Genomic DNA, 24,187 nt, shown 5'->3' with positions numbered 1-24,187 from the left:
TGTGTGTGAGTGTGTGTCATATTTAAAAGTGCATGAGCAGGCACACATGCCTGTGCCTGTGCCTGTGCCTGTGCCTGTGCCTGTGCCTGTGCCTGTGCCTGTGCCTGTGCCTGTGCCTGTGCCTGTGCCTGTGCCTGTGCCTGTGAGGCTGCAGAATGTTGGCGCGGTCCTGTAAACAACAGGAGTAGCAGCCTCTCCCCGAAGCTGGAGTCAGTCTGGTAGCTTGGAAGGACAGGAGTGTGTCACACTGTGACACCAGGGAAGCAGAGGCTGGCATCAGGAAGTCGAATTCAGTGCCCTGACCCCTCCTGAAATACAGATACCCAGGCACATTCCACTCAGGGGCTCCCCACCCCTTCAGTCACTCCATTCTTACTCATGGGGCCGCAGTAACGATCAGGTGAGTTCACAGCTGCAAATGCCTTCTCTGAATTATGGGGATCTGCATCAGCTCCCTCCCCTGATAGCTCCGTAAGAACTGGCCCTTCAGCCTTAAGTGCATGCTGTGCTGCCGTTAGAGTGGGACGGTGATTAAATCACAGAAGCATCTGTGCTGCTAAGTTGTTCAGTTTTGTCCTCTCTCAGTCATTCAGGGAACTAACCATGATAAGGCTTTGCTTTGTTGAATTGGTGCTGACAGACACCGTGATAGTGAGTGCTCGCTCAGTCAGTGTGATGGGAGTCACTTAGGAGACGCACCCGTGGGGTGTCGGTGAAGAGATGTTAAAGAGAGAAGACACACTCTGAACATGGGTGGCAGCACTGTGTGGTTGAACAGAAGAGGAGAAGGAAAGAGCCTGATGAACGCTGCCCCACACATCTTTCTCTGCTTCTTGGTCTGCCATGTGGACTCTGTTACCCCAGAGGAAGGCAGGATAGGAAATGCAGTCAGTGCTGGTTGGCTGGAGAAGGGCAACCAGAGACCCGTCAACCTCAGCGTGCACATCAGGTGCTGATGTGTGAGCCACAAATGTTGAGTTATGGATGCTTCCCCACCAGTTAGCAACACCACACATAGAGAGACAAAAGCATGCAGCAAGCAGAGCCGTGTCCATGACTTTACAGCCTCACACGCGGGCCACCACCGACGCCCTTCAGTGGCATTAGGTAGCTTCTAGACTCCATGTTTGTGAGTCACAAATGACATTGACATAAACTTTGCATAAACAGGTATGCTGTCTTTGTCGGTTCACAAAACTGGCTGTCCCACAGCCTGTCCCCTTAAACTTTAGTTTAAGGCTATAGGAAGTCACGTATAAATAAGTCCTCAGTGTAGACTCAGAGTGACAAACAGCTGCCTGTGTGCAGTCTACACAGCAAAAAGCTATGACACAAAGAAGTGTCCACAGCAGTTGGTGGTTACAGCGTTGGAATTTCTTAAGTCTCCTCTCAGATGAAACCTCAGTGCAGCTGAGCAAAAGCAGAGCATCAGGTGGTCCAGAGTGATCCTACAGCGCCCCTACTTGTCCATCAGGTAGCCCTAAACCAGCACCATTCGTGTAGAACATACTCGGCATTGGGAGAGATGAGATGCAGCTCCAGAGGCCTCTAGCATCTTGTTCACCAAAACAAACACTGTGTGTGGCATGCACGCATGTGTGTGTGTGTGTGCCAGCGCATGTGAGTGTGTGTGAACATGCATGTGTGTGTATGAGTGCATGCGTGTCTGCCCTTCCTTCTGCCCTTCTCATTTCTTCTTTTTCAGTAGAAAAACTAGAAAAGAACTCCACCATAGAACTATATCCACAACCCAAATAAATATTATTTTTGCAATGCTCAAACTCTAAGCCATCTGCATGCCAGGAAGGGACTGTACCGCCGAGCTACAGTCCGAGCCCTTGATCTCGGTTGGTTAGTCAGCTGGCTGGCTGGTTTTGCTGTGAATGGAACCTGTGGCTTCACACATTCTAGGCAAGAGGTTGGTTTTTATTTCACACCACTGAGAATAAAACCCAGAGCCTTGGGTGTTCTAGGCAAGCATTCTGCCACTGAGCCTATAATTTGACTTACAGAAGATGTGCCCTGGAAGTGTGAGGTATTCTGGGAGTTTCTGGAGAACAGTACCCTCAATCAAACATTACCTTCATCTAGGTTTCCATGCCTGTGCCTGGCATTCCTAAGAACACATTAGAGTTCCTTCTATGCCCAGAAACCTATTTACTACCAGTGAGCTAAGAGAAATAAAGTGAGGTTCAGTCGAAGCCTTGAAGTGATCAGAATAGATGGCTGCGAATAAGAGCAAGAGATAAAAACAGATCAGACTCCAGAAGCCAGAGAGAGGTGGGGAAGGCCCCTCTGCAATGTGGCCCATTGTTTTAGGAACTCAGTGTAACTTTGTTCAAACTCCCAAGACATGCTACCATGAGCAGGAAAGGTAAGGCCATCTCAGCCTGTCGGTATCTCATCCTGAGGTCGAACAATACTGAAAAGTGAGGATGTGCACTCAGTTTCCTCTTGACATCACCTAGATGTATTTACCAACGGACAGGTGGAGAGCAGAGTCTGATTGGCAGCCATCCTCCAACCAGTGTTCGAATCCTCCTGCTGAGTGTGCACTCTGGGCAAGCACAGTCATTCCTCCAGATGTGTCCATAGCTGGCTGCCCTGGAAGCTGCCCCGAGTTGGGGAGTCTTATGCCTGGGTGTAAGTGGGCTTACTCTCAGGACGGTGCGGGGGTAAAAGCGCACAAGAACTATGGTCCCAGGCTCCATCCAAGCTCTCTTGATCCTGGAGGGAACTCTAGAGCGCCACCTGGAGGGAACTCTAGAGCGCCACCTGTACTATAGAGTCATCCCTGCTCACGGGCACAGACTGATAGGAGGGCAATGGGAGACTACCAACCCCCACCATGGTTGCTCTGCTGGTGGGACTAAATCTTTGGAGCTGCTCAAGGTAGTGAAAAGCGTGGCTCTCATTCTGCCGCTGGCGTCACCAAGGGCATGGTGGCACAGCCAGAAGCCTCTTAGTATCTTCCTCTTCAGACTGGGGAGGAGGAATGGCAGGAATGCGGGGGAACAGGCCCGTTCTCCACACTGTCAACATGGCAGTTTCTATAAGGGAAGTAACAGGAGCAAGTGTCCCCGAGGAGCCCTGAGGCTGTTTCCATTCGCAGAGGAGATTAATTAGTGTGAATTTGTCCCCGAGTGACCACTGCACCAAGCGTCCTGTCTTACTGCAGCATCTCCAGAGATAGGGCAACTGTAAGCAGTAAAGATGCCCAGAAGGCTCTCATTCCAACAAGGTGGCAAGGTGCTGAACTTCCACAAAGCGCTTTCCATGCAGGTTGCCTACGCGAGTCCATGTAACCAGCCGGCCTCATTTAATAGACTCTATGGTCCAAGGGAAATAAGGCACAAGCCTAGGGAGAGTGCCAGAGACACTGTCCTTGCACAACACTGCAACCTCTATTGAGACTCACTTGGCAAAATCTATCAAAATTATAAATACATATAATGTGTGCCCACAAAGCTGCCATCCTAGAATTTACCTTGCGGGAATATATGTGTGAAGCGGTATTTATGTGAATGTATTCACTGAGCCACTTTCTCTAAAATAGTACAGTGCGAGAACAGCTCAGCTCATCAATAAAGAGCAGGTTAAAGATTAACAGCGGTACCAACAGTACAATAGAAGACCGAGCAACCAAGAACACTCTACTGAGAACATTCAGTAGTGACAGACATTTCTCCAGAATATACTGAAAGGTACAAAACTAGCAGAACATCACACACACACACACACACACACACACACACACACACACACACACTTAAAGTGTATCCTTGGATATCTGGAAGTCACTTTTTCATCTACCTGGAAAGAAACTTCTATATGTGGTGTCCTAGATTCGTTTCTATTGCTGTGGTAAAATAGCCAGCTTTGGAAGGAACGTGTTCCCTCAGCTTACAGTTCCCGGGCTCCTGTCCACCACTGAGGAGACATCAAACATCTAGTGACATCACATCCCCAGTCAAGAACAGAGAGAAACAAATGCCACATACGTGCTCGCTGGCTTGCTAGCTAGCCTTCTTCATTCTTGTATAGTTCAGGGTTCGGCCTAGGAAATGGTGCCACCCACAGTGGACTAAACCTTACTGATCAATTAAGAGTCAAGACAATTCAACACAGATATGTCCAGAGGCCAACCCCATCTGGATACATTCATTAAGACCCTTTCCAGAGATGAGTCCAGGCTGTGTCAAGTAGAGAGTTACAACTAGCTTGCACATGTGTCAGCCTGTGGGTAAGGATGTGGGGAAATAAAGCGCATGACGATGGTGTAGGTGGTGATGAGAGTTTCCAACAGATGAATCTTTATAAACATGTTCACCCTAAATATGATAGGCTACTTACTCTGTAACAAAAATGGTCACCTAGCTAAAGGCAAAATAAGAGTTTTAAAGATAAAGATGGCAGGGGCTGGAGAGATGGCTCAGAGGTTAAGAGCACTGGCTGATCTTCCAGTGGTCTTGAGTTCAATTCCCAGGAACCACATGGTGGTTCACAACCATCTATAATGAGATCTGGTGCCCTCTTCTGGAGTTCAGGTAGATAAATAAATAAATCTTTAAAACAAAACAAAACAAAACAAAAAAACATGGCAGGAAAGATCAAGTGACCTTTCCTCAGTTTATGCTTAAGAACTAACAAAGTGTACCTATGGCCAAAGACACAGAGGCTCACGGCTGAGCCACTACCTGTCCTTTTACTGAAAAATTTGCCAACTTCGTAAAATAGCTGTGACCATTCCTATCCGTTAGCTTCTAACAGTGAAGGCGTCTGTGCTCTAGAAGCAGGCTTTTCTGACCACAGGTAATTCAAACTCCAAAAGGATGAGACTGAATCCTGTACCTCTCACCCACTGACTCTGAGGGCAGATGGTCCGTGTCGACCTTTGAACTTTGTCCCTTACCACTGCGTGGCTTTCAACAACCTAACTCCTGATACTCACCTCTACAAGAGTTTAGGAGTTCTTCCCTTAACGGAATTGTTTCAACTGTCAAGCATTAAATGTCAGCAAGGACCCTAACCTCACCTGCTAATGCTACCGTCTAATGTTTTCATTATTTTTAAAACAGGGTGATGATCAGCTAAATCTATTTGGAGAGGAAACCGCAGGAGGTAAGATTCCTTTGCTAATCAGACCACGTGGCTTCTGATACGCTCTCTTAATTTAACACCAAGAAGGTTACAAGCACCAACAACAGCAACAGGGTGCCTTCCCCAGCCCAGCAGCCCTGCGGCATCCTGGAACTCTGTGGCTCACTGACTTCTTTGTCCACAGGAGGAAAAGGGGATCATCACTAAGATATGTTTCTCAGCCAGGTGTGGCGGCGCACACCTTTAATCCCAGCTCTCAGGAGGCAGAGGCATGTAGATAGATCTCTGTGAGTTCGACGCCAGCCTGGTCTACAAAGCGAGTCCAGAGCAGCCATGGCTACACAGAGAAACCCTGTCTCGGAAAACGAACAAACAATCAAAGGGTTTCTAACTGCCCAGAGAACATGACTCCTAAGATGTTCAGGGAGAAGTGATGCTCTGGGAAAGATGTGTGGGATACATTGCTGCCCCATCCCCACTGGAAGTCATTTGTAGTACAGTGTAGTAAGGCCCCACCGTAAAAGGAATGATTTCCCTCCTCAATATTTTTCAAATTTAATTGGAACATAAAAGCTTCATAGTGCTGGTAACAGAGCCAATGGACTCATCTGAGATGCAATTGTTGTTAATTGTGTTGGAAAACAGAATTCTTTGTCACAAATAGTAGTGCTGAAATAGTGTTCCACTGGGAGCCAAAGCAAAACCCATCCTATTTTGTCAGTTTGATCATGTTAGAAGTTTCTCAAGGGACGAGAGCATGCTTGCCTAACATGCTCATAGCCCTGGGTTCAATATCTAGACTTTGGTAACCTCAGTGTGATGGTGCACACCGGCAATCCCAATACTCAGCAGGTGGAAACACAAGAATTAGGAGTTCTGGATTATCCTTAGCTACATAGTAAGTTTGAGGTTAGCCTGGGGTACATAAGACCCTGTCTTAAAAACAGTCACTTAAAAACTGAAAGATTTGTTCCATGCTAGCTATATGTAGAACTGAAAATAGATCAAATGCTGTGAATTTAATAGTGTTTATAAAAGATGAGTTTCATAATTGCCTAGATTAATACATTATGTCCTGTCTACTTGGTTAAAAGAAAAAAAAAAAGCTGACAAGATTTGTGGAAGTAGGTCTGTAGTGTTGGCTGTAACTTACACGTGATTGGGCCTTTTAAAGAGCCCCTGCTCTTAATTCCCCATTCATCCACGAAGGGCCCCACGACATGATATTCAGTGAAAGTAGAAACATCAGTATGTGATAACGGCAGTCGCCAAAGACTGTGGCGAGCCACCGGGAGGGCACAGAACCCTGAGCTGTAATACAGCTGTTACTCAGCCCCCGGCCATAACCGGCTGTCTCAGTAGGATGTGGGAAGGTCGGCTGGTGCACTTTGTCCTGCCTGTAAAAATCAGTGTGCTCACTCGGAAGTATGTGACGGTAGAAAACTAGAACCTTCTAAGCTTTGCAACCGACATACACTCGTGGCTGGCATTCTCACTTCAGTATGTGGTCTCTATCCTGTTTTTACCCAGAGTCTGTGTGTGTACAAAGATCATCGCTCTTTCTTACCTATTGGTACTTCAGCTTTTTCCCAAGCCACCAAAAACTATTTATACACCTTACTGATTACTACATTGTCTGAAAATGACTAGCAACTAAAAAAATAATTGGTTTTTAAGCTGAAACCAATTGGGTATAATCTGACCTCTCCTGAAAACAAGAAAATAACCACAAAAATGTGGCCACCTTCCCAAACCGCAAATACAAAGTTGCTCAAAAAAGCTGAAAAACATGTGAGAAACTCGGTGTCTCCAGCTTTAGTAGAAAATTCCAGACACCACCTGGACCAATAGCACAGGCCTGTGATTCCAGCTGTTCAGGGGACACATCAGAAATATCCAAATGCAGAGTGAGCTCAAGGCTAACCTACACCACTTAGTTCCACCCTACCCCAAATTAAAAGGTTAAAAACAAAAGGACTCAGCTAAGCTGGAGAAACAGTTCCTCGGTTAAGACCACTGGATGCTCTTCCAGAGAATTTGGGTTCAGCACTCAGCATGCTCATGGAGGCTCACAGCACCAGGGAAGCTGACACTGTTTTCTGGCCTCTGTGGGTACCAACCACACATGTGGTACACAAACATGCAAGCAGGAAAAACACATAAAGTGAAAAATGATAATAATAAATTTTAAAGATTTGGAATATATTTCAGTGGTTAAGTAAGCCCTTGCTTGACATGTATGGAAAAAAACGTGAGTTCCATGCCCCAGTAAAAACATAATCTCAATGTCACTCCCCCCCCCCCACACACACACACCCTGTTTAGGTCAAGCCTGTTGCCTATAGGACTAGAGACACCCACTTGTCTACTGCCCTGTGTTTTCCGTTTCAGCACTTGGCAGTCCAAAACCCTTTAGGATCCACTGGCTCCAGATGCTTTCAGACTTTTTCCTTCCCTTACTCATTTCACCGTAAAGCAGTGGCTCCCCAAATTTGGACCTTGTTTTCACCGTCATGATCATCGCTGTGCACTGATGATTCTGTTTGCTACTCATTTGGTCTTGTTCCGCAAACTGACTCGTGATTATTAAATAAATAGATATGCTTTTAAAGGAAATGTTTACATCACACCTTAGAAAGTGGCATTGTCTGCTGCAGCTATAAATTATTTTTGTCTTGTAGACATCTTACTTGTGTATCAGTTTCTTCTTTATTAAACACGATGGCTGGCAAATGCAAATTCCTGGGCCAGGGTGGGGTGGACCTAGGAGGATAAGGAGAGGAACAGGAGTGCACACCTCTGCACACTTTGCGTGCATATATCAAATCCTTAACAAATAAAAGTGCCACATTTTAAAAGTGAAAAAAAAACCAAACATATATAAGAAAACTTAAACATAAATGTTAAGATTGGCTGTCTAGCCAGCCATGGTGTGTACACCTGTGATCCCAGCGCTCGCTCGCGGAGCTGAGGCAAAGGAGCGGAGAGTTTGAAGTCCAGCTGCGTTTGAAGCCAGCCTGGGACACACAGTGGGACTCTGTCTCAAATTAAAAAATAATAAAACGTAATTTTTTAAAAACCCACTAAGGAGTTGGCTTTCTTTGTGAGTCCCACTATTTGATGGTATCAGTTTTACACTTGAAATTGGTGTCAACATTAAATAAAACTATGCTGCCTGGGTCTCGGAAAAAGACCAAAGCAGTCATTACCGCCTGCTTAGCACACTTGTTTGTTCCCAGTGGCCTCACCTGATCTTAATAAAAAAGCTGTTTACAGAACAGGAGCAGAGCCGGGACTTTGCTGCAGCATTTCTTGCTAATAATTTAAATTATTCTTGTTTTAAAGGCTCCATGGAGGATTTGAGGAAGTGTAAAATCATTTTCCTAATGGGTGAGTAACAGCTCTTAACTTTTCTAATATAGTTGCTAATAATATTGTAATAGAAAAAAACTATATTCATCTTTCATCTCTCATTCTGTCCTGCTTTGAAATCATGTTTCTCTCTCTCTCTCTCTCTCTCTCTCTCTCTCTCTCTCTCTCTCTCTCTCTCTCTCTCTCTCTCTCTCTCTCTCTCTCCCCCCCTCTGGTTTTGAGACAGGGTTTCTCTGTGTAGCAAGTCCAGGCTGGCCTCAAACTCAAAGATATTCACCTGCCTCTGCTTCCTGAGTGCTGGGGCTACAGGTGTGCGCCACCACGCCCGGCTCTTCTTTCTCTTTTTGATCAAGGTAACACCCCTGAGGTTTCCAGATGGTTGTGTGCATAAATATGCAATTTAGCTTTTTTTTTTTTTTTTTTTTTTTGCCTTGTTGCGTTTCAGCATAGAAAAGGCAGGCCTGTAGGAGGCTCAGCTCTATAGTTGTGGAGTGCATTGCAAAGCCAAAGAGTAAAGGGATGCTGTGTGTTAGCGTCTAACCTTTGCTATTTGACTGCCAGCCCTATACTTAAATTAAATGTGAGGACCACATACGAAAATACACTGTATTCTGCACAGCTCACAGGAAAAGCAGTCTAGTTTGGGGCTGGGTGTGCAGATCAAGACTAGAGCACTTGCCTAGTGTGTGAGAGGCCTTGGATTTGATCCCCAACACACACACACACACACACACACACACCCCTCATTTCTTTGATGTCCTAGTAGAATGAGGTTTTCTAACCACTCGTGGGTTAGGATGCCGTGAGGCTAACACCTTCTGAGGCCCGCCATGCTCCAGCTTGCCTCAGACAATCCTTAAGCAATGCCATAGGTTAGAGGCCCAGGCCCACTCCATCTCTCTTAGATAAACAAGAACACTAACACTCAGAATGTTCAGGGACTTAGGCAAGATCATGCTGTGGAGAGCTGGGTGTGGCTTTGTGGCAAGGGCTCTTGCCAAGGACCTGGGTCCAGTCACCAGCCCTCTCCAAACCACGGAGCCGTCAGAATGCCTCCCAAAAGTTAGACTTTCCTGTCATTGTTCAATATATAGTCGACAAGTCCCCACACCACGCCCACTTTCCATAAAAGTATCCATTTACAATCAGAAACAGTGAGAGCGCCCCACCTCTTCGTGAATGGGGAAACAGCAGTTTCATCCCCAGAGAATCACAACCAGATTAACTTCTAATCGTGTGTCACGATTTTAGGACACGCCCCTGGGGACTTCTAGGTAAATCCCCATCACAGTCAGCCTGGAAGCCCAGAGAAGGTGAGAGGCTGGTCAAAGCCATTCGGTTACCTGGAGGCAGTCTGGAGACAAAGGTCGCTCCTTGTGCCAGGTTCTCAGCCTCCAGCAGGCAGCTTCTGGAGCTGTCACCCCACACGTTAACTGAGAAGTGTTGCTAAAGAGTTAAAGGTCATCAAAGAGCAGTCTGGGTAATGACTATAGGAAAGCTCCTTGGGCCTTGTTAAAGCCGAGAACTAGGAGCGGGTGAAGGGCATCATGGGAGGTGACAGAGGGAAACCTCTAGCTGAGAACAGCATGTTCCACAAGGATTCAGAGGCATCCTTGCTTGCCTCTGGCAGCACAATCAACTCTTCCCACACTTGTTTTGCTTTTTTTTTTCTTCCAGGAAGTGAAAGTGTATTTCTTAGCCTTTTACTGGATATCATAATTTCAAAGGAAAACTGGCCCTACTGATGGCTTACTAAAAATTCTAATAATCTGTTTTCTAGGCATGAAAGCATCCTTGTACATATAAATTCTGGTCTCTGTTCAGACTTTCTATTAGAGGCTGCATTAGGGAGAGGAGAGCGCCTTTTGGGTTGATATCTGGAATGTTTTAATAATGTGGTCCTCAGAAGCTTCTAACGACAATACAGCAGTCTCTGCTAATATTATTTCCAATTTCCCCACCTCAATGACTCACAGCTGGGAAATACATTGTTAAATGTCACTTCTGTGGCATGACTATAGCTTAAGGCCTTAGCTCACCTGTTGCAAAGCCCCGTGTCCTTTAGGGAATCATAGAGCACCGTATGTAATCGCAGGCAGCTAGACAAAGCACTAGACCCGCAGAGGTCCGCAGAACAACTCACACCTGCCTTCTCTGAGCAGAAGAATTTTTTTGGATATGAACAGATCCTGTCTTTTTGTTTGTTTTTGTTTTGTTTTGTTGTTTTGTTTTGTTTGTTGTTTGTTTTGTTGTTTTGTTTTCGAGACAGGGTTTCTTTGTTCAGCCTTGGCTATCCTGCACTCACTTTGTAGACCAGGCTGGCTTGGAACTCACAGTAATCCTCCTGCCTCTGCCTCCCGAGTGCTGAGATTAAAGGCCTGTGCCACCATGCCTGGCTGATTCTGTGCTTTTTTAACTTATTGGTCAGCCACTGTTCTGCTTGGAAAAATAAAATAAAACAATTTGCTGTCTAGACAGAAGGGACAAAGCCACTGTGCTTCGGGGAACTGACTTCTCGTTTTCTAGGGCATTTATGAACATTTAGGCCTGGGTTCTAAACACTCCTGTGACAAACAGCAGAATGGCTACATTATCACAGGGCAATCCGGGTACGTTTTAACAAGAGCCACCAGATTTCAATGGTACAAATTTGGTTCTGTCTATAGACGATTGGTGGCCTAGAGATTTGGCTCAGTCAGTAGAATGCTTGCCTAGCACACGTGAGGCCCTGGGTTCCATCCCCAACACTGAAGGCACATGTAAAGGACCAGGAAGCTAAGGTCATCCTTGGCTACAAAAGGACTTTTGTGGATAGCCTGGGCTACATGAAACCCTATCACAAGAAAAAGAACATTCCTGGATTGTGCAGTTTGCATTTAGTGTCTTAGCTCTATCTGGAGCGGCCGTAAAACTGCAGAATTGGTGGTACCCAGGTTCACGTGTTCACTGCTGCGCTTCAGACAACATTAATATTCCAAACACTCTTGCTCGTACCCAAGCACCGTCAGCCCCTGAAGAATTGGACAGGCCTGTAGACTGTCCTCATTACTGTCTGCTGGGAAGTCCCAGTGTGTTCTTCTTGCTTCCTGTGACACTCCCAGGTCGGTCTTAGGCTCCAACTCTGTCTACACCCTGTCATCTCTTGAGCTGCCCTCCTTCTCAGTCTTTTCACAGGAGATGTCTTCTCTCCTGTAACTCAAGGTCAGGCTCAACTTTCTGCTCCTGGAGGAAGTCTTTGCTAATCACCATCTCTGCTCCTTGGGGCTCCTCATCCCTCGTGTATCAACCCCTCATTTGGATGGCCTATAACTAGTGAAAAAATAGATTTGTTGGAATAATGAATTCTTCAGGAAGTACTGTGGTCCGTTTCCATAACAACCGATACAGCATCAATCAGGATTCCTGGACTGGAACCAGCAGGCAGGTTGCTGATGCTGTAGCTGTGTCTTGAGAAGAGTATTCAGGTTAACTATGAGTCTATATGATGCCCCTTCCTTGTTGTCACAGGACCCTCTCACTGAGAGCAGCAACTTCGCCCTAGCTGATGTGGGGCAAGCGGGAACGCTCCCCACCGTCCCTGTGGGAGGGATGTTCAAGGCAGATGCAAGGATATGCTTAGCTGCCTTCCAATGCTTCCACGAATATCACTGTTCTGTTTGAGGAGAGAAGTCCAGAGTCTTTCCAAGAACACAGAAGTGGTCCCCGCAGGTTATGCCTGCAGCCACGAGGCTCTGTAGAGGCTACACAGGCTTTGGATGGCCCCACACAAAACACAGGGAGCTGTGCTCATACAACATGGGCCCAGCTACTGCAACATTTGAGAACATTCCAACAAGCTTCTCTGGGTCCCACCAGGGGCACCTACCATTTTTCATAACCTCCTCTACTACCTCCCTTTTTTTCTCCTCCTCCCTTCCCTTAAAACTATCTTGTTGTCTAATCTACTTGGACCTCGGTTTCCCTTCTCCACTTTTCACTGCTGTCTGTGTCCAAAACATCACGTAACCTGAGCTCACACTGATCCACCCAAAGCAGTGAGAGGAGTTCTTCCACTTCAAAACCACATCTGGCTAATGGAGTGAGAGGCGATGCTAATGACTCCATGATGGAGTTGTCATTCAACACTAGAGCTCCCAGGCTGTCAGGACACAGATGGCCTTGTTGACATTGGCGCTGGTGCTGGGGGAAACTGTCTCTAAGTATTGTGATGACAGCCTTGATTGCCAACTTGATTGGGTCAATAAACACCTCTAGATATGTACAGAAGGGGCTCCCAGAAGAGGATTGGTAGACTGGAATTATTAATCCGCTGATGGCTTCACAGTAGGGTGACAGTATTGGGAGGGAGGGAAAGGTGTAGAAAGTGGGACCTTGTTGGAGCAACGGGGTCATGGGGACCTTCTTTGGGGCCTATCCCATGACCTACCGCTTCCTGACCCCCTTTTTCTCTGCTTCTTGGTTGTCACGATGAGAAATGTTCGGCTCCACCAAACCCTCATAGCCATGATGGAGTGAGCCCTCAGAAACCATGAGCCACAAGAGTCAGTCTCCCATCCTTTAAGCTGTTTTGTTCCACAGGCAATTCTCATAGCGATACAAAAGCCCAACTAGCACACGCCATGAGCTTTAGAGGTACTCAGATAATATTCTGTGTCACTGTGTGCACTTTAGCCGCCACATATAGTCCTATTCATTTTACTAGAGAAATGAGTTTTTCCTAAAATTCAATATTAAATGATTGTTATGCCTTCATTATAACCCCTGTTGTCTTTCATTGTTTCCTGTTATAAAGAGTCATGAATTACCTTTTAGAAGAATCTACTTGGGGATCTGCATGAGTATGTTGGCTCATTGACTTTTATCTTTGATCAACCTTATTTGATAGAAACCAGCTTCAGTTTAGCACTTGACACAGGCCACGCATAAGAGAAAGCACTTCAGTCTTATTTTATGGGGCACTTATGCCCAGACAAAGGACAGAGCCCCATTGCCAGCCTTCATGTCCCAGGGAGACAGAAAGATAAATGGTGTTTTAGAAATAGCGCACCTTGGAACTGAGGGGGCAGGGACACTTGAAACACTCTCATGTTGTCAACAAACACTACCAGTTGTTTCTCTTGAAATGACAGGCTTTAGTAACTTTCAGGGGGAAAAAATGTCTGCCAGATATTGGAGCCTGACAAGTCATAGTTGGTTCCTCAGAAAGTAAAGACGGATGTACAGCCCTCCCACCATGAATGCATCTAATCTTACCTGATCTCGGAAGCCAAGGAGGGTCTGGGCCTCGAAAGCACTTGAACAGGAGGGAGCAGGGATGACATTCGGTATGAAAGAGCAGTGAGTCCCGAGGTTACACACACACCCTTCGTCCTGAGGCAGCATTTCCCCGGCTTTCCCTCCCAAGGGCTTTCTGCACATGTCCCATGTTGCTGCACAAACTATTAAAACAAGCCAGGCAAGGTGATGTGTGCCCTTAGTCCCTGCACTCTGGAGGTGGGGACGGGAGGGTCTCTGTATATTTGAGGCCAGCCTGGTCTATAGCAAATTTGAGGCCAGCCAAGGCTCTAAAATGAGATTCTATCTCAAGAGAACTAAAGGAATGCAAGCTTATGGGTTGTTGTTTATAAGTAAATTTCCTTCTGTTTCACTAAAGTGTCCTTGAGTGACATCGGTTCAGGTACACCATGGTGAGAATGTGTGAGCCAGTGAGATGGCTCGGGGGAAAGGATTTGAGTTCCATCTCTGGAGCCTACACGTGCAAGAGAGAACTGACTCTTACAGGTTGTCCTCTGACCTCCAAACGCATGTTGTTGGCAAGTGTACACACTAAATAAGTAAATGTGAAGAAATTAAAGCTCGCAATGGCTGGCACAGCTGGGTGCGGATGCTTTGCGTCAGCAGTTTTAATCTTTGCCTCTTCCCTCCATGGGAAGTGAGTAGCTTTGTAGCATTGTAGTACAAGTGGGGACTCCCAGGGTCTGTGGGCCACACTCAGGACCAGCAGCTGCCGTGACGTGAGAGTGGAGGGCGAGGCCCTGTGTTTGCTGTCATCGATCTTTGAAAAAGAACAATCATGAGGAAGCCATCAGAGGACGGTAGCATTGCCAGAGAGGCTCTGCTTCTCTGGCTCCTCAGGTCTGGACTACTCTGAAAGCCTCTCTTTACTAAGGGACACAGGGCGCATGTCAGAGGAGCCAGAAGGAGAGTCTGTGAGAGCACCAGCTTCACATCAGTAGGATGGGAAGAGCAGGGCCACAGGGAGGGCAAAGACACCGCTGAGGGGGAACAGCAGCCCGAATGTGAGGGCAGAAGGCAACAAACAGAACCAAGAGCATCAAAACAGCCACGCGGAGCTGAGGAATCCCATGCCAGGCTCTGGCTTCGGCTGTGAGATGAGGCAGGCAGCTGGAGAGCGAGGCGAAGGGTAATTCTGTATCAGCCTGGCTGGGTTCCAGGCCACCCAGTCAGCAGGTAAACCGTGAATTCTCGGTGTGCCTTGAGGGTTTTTTCTACCTGAGACCACCATTTGAATCCAGGGACCAAGTAAGGAAGACTGGCCCTCACCAATATGGGTGATCGCCATTCAGTTTGTGGGGCCCAGAAGCAAGTGGAACACGCAGAAGAAGAAAGAGGAGGCTCTCTGTCACTTTGGGAGTTGGAATCCATTTCTCCTGCCCTTGGACATCACAGTTCCAAGTTCTTCAACCTTTGGACTCTAGAACTTATACCCTCGTCAACCTAGTTTACCAAATTGCCAGAAACCCAAGAGGACCCTGGTTTGTTTGGACTCAGCTTGAACATAATCAATTTCCCTCATTCTCTGATTTGAGATAGCCACAATGGGACTTCTTGGCCTCCAAGGTCAAGTTGTCCAACTCCCACAAATCTCTTTTCTTGTTGTTACTTTGGCTTGTGAGACATTGTTTCATAGCCCAGGCTGGCCTTAGACCTGAACCAATTCTCCTGCCACAGTTTCCAGGACGCCAGAATTGTAGGTGTGTGCTGTCACAGGCAGCACTAGGCTGTGAATCCCCTGGCCAATGAAGCTGGGTTGCCATAGAGAAATGAGTTTCTATCTGACTCCCCAGCTTTAGCCAGGCCTAGCTGAAGCTGTGATCCCATGCACTTGCACACACACACACACACCGACTCTTCACTCCATGAAAGTGTGCAGACACTAGGACTCTGCCACATTGTCTTGGACCCAACACCTGTATTTTCAAACACCTGGTCTATCCTGAGGGCAGAGAAAAGGAAATGGACATCAAAGCCCTTGCCAAGAGAGCCCTGAATGCATCACAAAAGGAGACATCTCCCAACAGAAAAACGAGGGTGTTGTGTCCTGGGAGCGAAGTCACTTAGTCACATGCAAACATGTCTAGTGCACATAGCATGAGCCCTTGCTCCATTTACTCTAGAAAAGTTAATAATAACCTCTGAAAACGAAAACAAAAACAGCTGAGATTCAAAAGGACAGAACACCACCCTTGGAAGGCTGTATAACGGAATCAAGTTTCTTTCTTTCTTTCTCTCTTTCTTTCTTTCTTTTTTCTTCTTCTTCTTCTTCTTCTTCTTCTTCTTCTTCTTCTTCTTCTTCTTCTTCTTCTTCTTCTTCCACATTTTTAAATGATTTGCTCCAGGAAATCCTCACGGTCATTTGGAATCCCAGATTACTGTGAGAAAGAAAAGAATCCAAGTCACGCGCTTGCCAGGACTGACCTCACACTTGCCACCTCCTTCTGCACGAGCTGAAATCCCTCTGGAAGCACACTGTCACACTGGCTGGGGTGCCGGTCTGGTTTCACCTGAGCCTGGCCTAACAGCTGAGCAGACACGACAACATGATGACCCTACCCTGTGCGCTGAGCGGAGAGTCTACCACACTCACCACAACAAGTGCCTCAATTTCAGGGCTTTGTTTGGTTTTTGTGTGTTCATGTGTGGGTGTGTTTTGTGTGTGTGTGCCCCTCCCCTTCCAGGTTCTGTCTTAATGAGATGTGTCGTGTCTATGTCTGTGGCCTTGGTCAGTTTGGGCTGTATGGCACAATCTCAGACTTGTCAGAAGAGACATGAAATGGAGTTTAAAAAGTCTTTCTGCTAACAAACATTCAGGCCAGATTGCATGACCCAGTTTAACAAGTAAAACTGTGAGACCCTACATTAAATGTGAGTTTTAATTGGTGACTCACATTTGGTATCACGACATGCATCTTCCCTGGATGTGTTTCTTATGACACATCTGTGGGGCTATGGTGAAAGCCTGGCTCCTGGTGACCACACCAGCTGAGAGAGGGTTGTGTGATGTGTGTACGAACTCCAAGTCTGCCTGACTCCAGAAAGGCGAGCCAGAGGGCCTTACAGGTAGGGGGTCCTAGTGGTACCAGGGTACCTGTGACTCTTGGCATAGTGTTCTCTACGATAGGGTTGCAGAGAGCACCTGTTTCAAATGCTGTTTAAAAAAATCATCTGGCCTATTGCAAACAAAGTGGATATATATTAGATAACACAGCAAGCTAAAAAGCAGGGTGACGTGAAGCCTTTCTTCTGGGGGGCATCCAGGGACTCTCAGGCACATTGGGTCTCTGAACCCCCAGTCTTACTACCTTCCCACTAGCTTGACAGAGAACGCCAGCAGTTCCTCCCATCATCCCTCAGAGGAATACCCCAGTATTTAGGAAGGGAATGTGGACTTTATTAGCTGTCATAACAACTACTCATTCACCATGGAGTCATTATCACAGCATTATTACACTGTAAATATGGAAAGCAAGCTCAGCACAGACTTCCCAGCAGCCCCCGGGGCACCCGTGGCAAACTGCATCTCCTGGCTCAGCTCCTCTAGAAGCTCCCAGTCAAGCCTGCCATGCCCAGAATCACCTGGGGAATAAGTCTGGAGGATTATTATTATTTTTTTTTAAATAACGACACATTTCAAGCTTCCAACAGAGCTAGAAGCAGCCTATAGTGAGCACTGCGTGCCTGTCAACTGCACTCTACTGTCAGCGTCTTGCTAGATCAGTTTCTGTGCAGATCTATCTTCTTCCCAGTACATCTTTATTTCTTATACATTTCAAAGTAAACTGTAGATTCCTGGCCCCCTTTTCCTGTGGAATCTTCTACCCCTGTGAGTCTCCAGGAGGCAGCACTGCAGTTGTTCATAGATATTTCTCCTGGTCGGGGATTTATTTTTCCTAGGTGTCTTGGTTCATTGCAGTAACCATGCTGCAAACAAGACTCTGCCAGTTCCATAGCAAAGAGACATGAGCAGCCACGTCCTGGCTGAACAGAGCTCCAGAAGCAAGTCAAGGCTGTGACTCGGTACTGGGATGCCTGCCTAGCACGCTGTGGTGCGATCACATGACAGAGCAGATCTTCTCACCTCATTGCCAGGCCATGAAACAGAAAATGAATGAGCCAGCCTCACAGCCACCTTCAGGGAACATCCCTGAAGACCTAAAGTCTCCCACTAGGTCCCACCTCCTGCCTTCCATGGTGCCAAGCTGAGGAGTCAAGCCTTTACCACAAACAGAGGCCTTTAGAGAATACTCCAGACCTCACTGTAGCAGATGAGGATGATCGTCCTTCCAGAACCCCGTGAAAGGAGGCGAGGATACGATGGAGTAGTGCAGTCCAAAGTAGGGACCCTTCCTGGAATCTGGTGAAGAAGCCAGGCCATGGAGGCAGAGTGGCTCTTGACATGTCATGAAGGTCAGGGCTGTCTAACTTACTTAGCTGTATAATCCCATCAACAACTCTTAATTAAAGCCAGGATGCAGGGAGTCTGTGGCCCCAGAAAAGAGACAAATCAATGCTTTCCCAGCCACTCAGAAGGTCTAAAGCAAGGCCTAGAATCGGGGTCCTATTAACTCCTATTGAGCTGGGGTCATAGAGAGCTCATCATCCAGTCATTGGTCCAACAATTGCCAAGTACCTCCTAGATTCCAGACCATTATAATAAGGATGCCTGTCTGCTATTCTCGGAATCCCATATAAAGCTCTTATATGACCCAAAGCTGGCCTGTCACTGGCATGGGTCAGCACATCCACCAAAATACCTGCCCAAGGCTTTCAGAACTTACAGAAATGTGGGCCAGTTAAAGATATAGTTTTCTTAGTCACACCAGGCACAGGGCTTCGGCTCCCAGCAACAACACATTGCAACTCAGCTTGTGTTAGCTATAGAAGGTCTCATGTGGCTTGTGGGTCCCAGCTGGCTCAGGGTCATTCCTGGGCAGTAAGGTCACAGTTAAGCAGCAAGATAGCTTTCCTCTGAAAGCAACTATTTAGTCACAGTGAGCTGGGGCTTGAGGTCACTGTCATTTAAAGAGAAAGGTTTCAATGGCAGGAATGGATAGATTTTGGAGAAAAAAAAAAGAGAGAGAGAGAGATGACCTAGAAATGGGGTACATTTATTTGCAGAAGATATGTAATTGTCTCAGAGCTATAATTGCAGACTATTCACCTTTGAAGAGTGGAAAATAGCACCACAACCTAAAGATGTGTCTAACCATTGTACAGGATGCAATGTTAGAGCTAAGATGACTACTGTGTGTGTGTGTGTGTGTGTGTGTGTGTGTGTGTGTGTGTGTGTATTCATGTGTGTGCACATGTAGGCATTGTGCTTGTGCAGTGTGTGTGTGTGTGTGTGTGTGTGTGTGTGTGTGTGTGTGTATAGACAACCTTGGCTACTGGTCCTCAGGCACCTTCTACCTTTTGTTTGAGACAGAATCTCACTGTCCTGGAGCTTTAACAAGTAGGCTAAGAGCCAGGTGTGGTGGTGCACGCCTTTAATCCCAGCACTCGGGAGGCAGAGGCAGGCAGATTGCTGTGAGTTTGAGGCCAGCCTGGTCTACAAAGTTAGTCCAGGACAGCCAAGGCTACACAGAGAAACCTGTCTCAAAAAACCAAACAAAAACAAACAAACAAACAAACAAAATAAACCAAGTAGGCTAAGATAGCTGGCCCACCAGCTCTCAGGGATTCATCTGTCTCTGCCTCCCATCTCATGATCACTAACAACTTTGGAGAAATATTCAAATCCAACCAGGAGCATCTCACATCAGCAGAAGAGGAAGAGAGTCACCAAGAGGTGTTAAGGCTGTGGTGACGTTAGATCACATGGCCCGACCGGTTCTGTTTTCTGAGTCTTTCAAGGAATATTTGCAGCTCAGAGTGGCTGCAAATAAAGTGAAGAACTGGCTGTCTATACAGAGTGGGCAGCGCTTGTCACCGCAGACACCATAGTTTCAGACAGACAAAGTGTTTTTCATTACAGTCAGGGCCTGCTGTCCAGCTGTGGGGGAGGGGGCTTGGGGGGAGTAGAGAGTCAAGGAAACAGATCAGCTTGGTGAGGTCATGATGAGGACAAACAGCAAGCTGGAAAATGAGGGGACGTGAAGACACCACTAGAGAGAAGGGTAGGGTGGAGTGGAGTGGTGAACACTGGCTCAAGCAGACATCCGGCTGGCTGAGGCTGGACGGTGGGAAGGAAGGGTGCAGGCTAGTGTGGAAATACAGGCCGGGAGCTCTTCGCTCACAGCAATCGGAGCCCAACAAACACTGTCCGCTGCTTTGTTGTAGAGAAATGCAATCCTGTGAGCTCTCTAAATCCAGTGTATGTAACTGACCTATCAAGTACACGTGCAGAAATTCATAGATACTGGTAGAGCTCACATGTCTGCACATGCTCTAAGTGATTCTGTACCCATTCACTTCTGACTTTGGATTGGGTTTGTATAACTCAGGACAGAGCTGAGGAATGGAGTCAGGAACCAAGCATCATGGGTTTTCCTGAGAGAAAAGATGAGAAGCATTTATAGCGTGATTATAGACAGCAGACAGATTTTTGAAGATTTTTTCAAAAGCAGACCCAGAGCTTGAACAACTGGCCAAGAACTACAACCGTGGAGAAAAAAAAAAGTCACAGACAAGATGCAGGAGGTTGACTGTCTCCCCAAGTAGAAGGCAAAGGTCAGGAACATTAAAGGGCCAGTGCTTAGCTCCATAGCCACAGAGGTTCAGAGAAGGGGTTAATTGGTAGATCTCTCTCCCTCTCTCTCTCTCTCTCTCTCTCTCTCTCTCTCTCTCTGGCCCTTTACAACATATGTCATGAAGGGAGACTCAGCTCCAAGACTGTTTGCACAGTCAGTGCCACACTAGTGACAGCGCCCAGCAAGATCCCCAATGGAAGAGCTTCGTGGGTAGGCCTCAGGCTAAACCAAGGTTACCACCAAAGACTGGACAGTGTCAGCAGAGGGCATTGTGGACTGGGCTACATTCCCTTGGCGGTACTAACCCCCAGGGCATTGTGGGCTGGGGCTACAGTTCCTTTGGCAGTACTAACACTCTGGGCACGGAGCCCGGTGTTTAATCCTCAGCACTAAATAAACTGGGTGCTACGGCAAATACTTGAATACTTGTAATCACATCACTTAGCAAGTGGAGGCAAGAGGGCCAGAAGTTCAAAATCATCCTTGGCTACATCAAGTTCAAGGCTAGCCTGGGCTACATGATCTCTACATGCTCAAAATCTAAAATAGCCACCCGAGCCGGCTATCTATGTGACTGTAAATATATAAAAGTGTGAATTTAAAGTTCTTCCTAAAAGATGAACTTTGTAACAGCCCCAGGTTCAACACCTATCATTCGCACTTAGTGGGGGGCGAAAAGTTACCATGGTTTGTGGAAATTTGTTTATAATATTGACTGTGACCTCACACAAATACATGATTCGGCTTTTTAAATCACGCCAGCGCACTTCCTCAGTGATCTGTGAGGTGGTAGATGAAGTATCGGGTAGTGAGAACAGAAACAGCAGTGCGTGCCCAGCGCAGCACCATTACTGTGGAAAGCACTCAGCATTAAGTGTCATCCAAACTCAAGTGCCTGCACTCGCTGGTGTCTGGGATGTGGCTGCTTGCGTGCCATCTTCATCTGCCTGCGCTGGTCCGGAGTGTGCTATACCTCTTAGCCTTTCTTCCCAAAGCCCTGCAACTGCTTAGGATACCGGTTCTCACCCTGAAGGGCCCGGGCTGAGAATCCAAGAGCTGCATTTAAGGCCAGGTTATGAAAACTGATAAAAGTCTGGTCCAAAGAACACCAGGTCAGGAAGAACAGCATTCACTCAGCCGGACAGGCCGAGTGGAAAGCCAGGCCAATTGTTCATCCTATTCTTGCAGTGTGATTCGGGTTCACTTGGAAAATTCAATAGACCAATTTTTGTTGTTGTTATTGTTTTGTTTTTTTCCGAGACAAGGTCTCTCTGTGTTCGCCTTGGCTGTCCTGGACTTGCTTTGTAGACCAGGCTGGCCTCAAGCTCACAGCAATCCATCTGCCTCTGCCTCTGGAGTGCTGGGAGTAAAGGCCCATTTACCTTTTTAATTTCAATTTATTTACATCATATCCTGATTATCATCCTCTTGACCTTATCTTCTGGTCCCCATCCTCCCTCCCTCTTCCCCCTCTGTTCCCCCCCTCCCTAGACCTCTGACACGGGGGCCTCCTCCCTCACCATATGACCACAGCCTACTAGAGCTCATCAGGATAGCCTGCATACCTTTCTCTGTGTGCCTGCAGGGCCTCCCTGCCAAAGGAACATGATCAAATCTTGGGCACCAGTGTTCATAATAGACCAATTTTTTAAAATTCCATTTGATATTGGAAAATAAGGATTTTCATCCAGGTATAGTGGTGCATATTTTTAATCCTAGCACTGTGGGTTGGAGGCCAGCCTGGCCTATGAAGTGAGTTCTAGGGCAGCCAGGCCTGTTCCACAGAGAAACTCTGTTTTGAAAAACAAAGAAAAAAAAAAAGACAATAAAGATTTCCCACTTTTTCCCATGAAGACTTCGGCAGATCCCCTTCAAAGTGGAGCGTCATGGAGACTCTGAGTCACACCATGTGGGGCTGTGTGTGGGTGTGCTGAGGGGTACAAGCCTACAGTAAGGACACACTACAGTGAGGTGGCAGCTGTGTGACAGCCTCCATCTTCATCCGTCACCTGGCCCTGGAGAGCACAGACTCTTCCGTCTGAGATGGGGTTCTTCAAAAGAGCTTTGTCCCATGTATCAAATTATCTTAGAGGAATATCAAGCCCCCTCCCCCTTTATTTAAAAGTGCTAACTTAGCGCTTTGATGATGTATCAGGGACAGGGGGAAACACTGTGTGGTTGCGGGCAGGTTTTATGCCTTTTACAGTAAGGAAACCACACTTGCTCCCCAATTCAGAGCCAGGGGAGAAGCATGCCATTGTACAGGTTGCTTAAAATTCCAGCCTTCCCACACCATTTGGCCCAAGAATGCTAAGAATTTGCAGCTGTTGCTCCACAGAAGGCTTCTAACTGGGGCAGCAGCGCCGCTCCACACAGCTGCAGTCAATTTGAGATGGAGAGTTTTAATTGCCTTTGTGTCCAGATTTATTAAGTAACGTTTCAGAGGAGCAAACCTGTAATAGTCATATTAGTAGGAGGCTGAAGGAAAGAAATATTTGGAGCACAGCATCTTGGCCTTGGAAGCCAAGTTGGAAAATATCTTTTTCACATGACCAGCCACCAGCCATCCTGGGAAAAGAGTTTCCAGGTAATCAGAGGCCATGGAAGTCCCATGGCATCCCAGGGCTCAGCTGTGACCCCTCTCCCCCACTTAGTCATTTACCTGGAAGCACATCTTCCTCTGAGTGTCCTTCTCTTGTCCCAGTCCTCCTGCTTCCTGTTTTAGCTGGAAGCAACGGTCACTGCTTGGAGCAAGCGTGGCCTTAGGGGGCAGGCTGCTGCTGTGGCGGCCTGCCCTGTTTCTGCTAGCCTCTGTAATTGCTGTTTTCCTATTCTGTTTGGCCCGTCTGTGCAATGCTGTGGAGAGTCTGAACCTCCCCATTTGGCTTAAAGCAGCTACGTGGATGAGCAGACAGCAGAACGCGTGTACCCTTACTGGCTTGTCTGCCGCAGCAGCCTGAGAGGCCCTTCTGCTAAACTTCCTTAATAGCAAGTTCCCACTGCCCAAGAGAGTTGTGACTCAGGCTAGAAGCTCAATTGTGTTTTGCATTTTATTTCAAATATCCCCTTTACAGGAAGCTATGATTAGGAGGCATGAGCAAGCTCCAACTATGCGTGTGCACACATACACACACCCATGCACAGATACACATGTGCATACACAGACATATACATGTACACAGCGTACACACGTGCATACACACACATACACACACTCTCGCACATACCCACATACATGATCAGGCACTCACACACACAATACATAAAATAAGTATAGTTTACTTTTGTCCCCTAAAAGCTGGGGAATAAAAAGAGGAGGAAGGACCTGGCATTTGACGCTGAGAGCCAGGAAGAGCAGATGCTCTAAGTCCTCCTGAAGGAACCGGGGTGTCCCTGCCAGGTTCCCGCCACCGTCAGTCCACTCTCCACTTCTGTCAGCACAACTTCCCAGAGCTGCATGTAAGTGAGAGCCCGGGTGGCTTTCTGCTGTGCCTTATTGACTTGCTTATCACAAAGGGCAGGGCGGGTTTCCGGAAGGAACGGAATGGGAGGATGATGTTTGAGGAAATGGAAGCGCTTGCTCATCTGCTTTGACCACTGGGTGAAAACATGTATGTGGAACAATCCCACAGCCTCAAGCATGTACAGATCTCAGCAGCTTAAAGTTGGCACAAACTTGCAGAAGAATTTTAGGTGAGGCGTGACGCACGTGTGAAGCATGAGGG

The 24,187-nt window shown here is 47.0% G+C and overlaps 1 protein-coding gene and 1 long non-coding RNA gene across 2 annotated transcripts in view; one reads left to right on the top strand and one right to left on the bottom strand.

Annotated features, from left to right (window-relative positions):
* Nucleotides 1–24,187, top strand: part of AK5 (adenylate kinase 5) — a 200,115-nt gene that overhangs the window by 155,835 nt on the left and 20,093 nt on the right. Inside the window, exons 9-10 of the mRNA XM_084757305.1 lie at nt 5,079–5,121; nt 8,446–8,490. Coding sequence (XP_084613431.1) covers nt 5,079–5,121; nt 8,446–8,490 — 88 coding nt within the window. The remainder of the gene's footprint in view (nt 1–5,078; nt 5,122–8,445; nt 8,491–24,187) is intronic.
* LOC311583572 lies at nt 15,850–23,471 on the bottom strand. The gene is made up of 2 exons (XR_014774586.1): nt 23,125–23,471; nt 15,850–16,145 (listed from the first exon to the last, which is right to left on the bottom strand). It is a non-coding gene; the product is annotated as an uncharacterized lncRNA (long non-coding RNA).

This window comes from Acomys minous, assembly GCF_964271855.1.
Source record: "Acomys minous genome assembly, chromosome: 14".
NCBI lineage: Eukaryota > Metazoa > Chordata > Mammalia > Rodentia > Muridae > Acomys > Acomys minous.
Note: the sequence above shows the minus strand (reverse complement) of the source record. Positions and strands in the feature narration are given on the sequence as shown.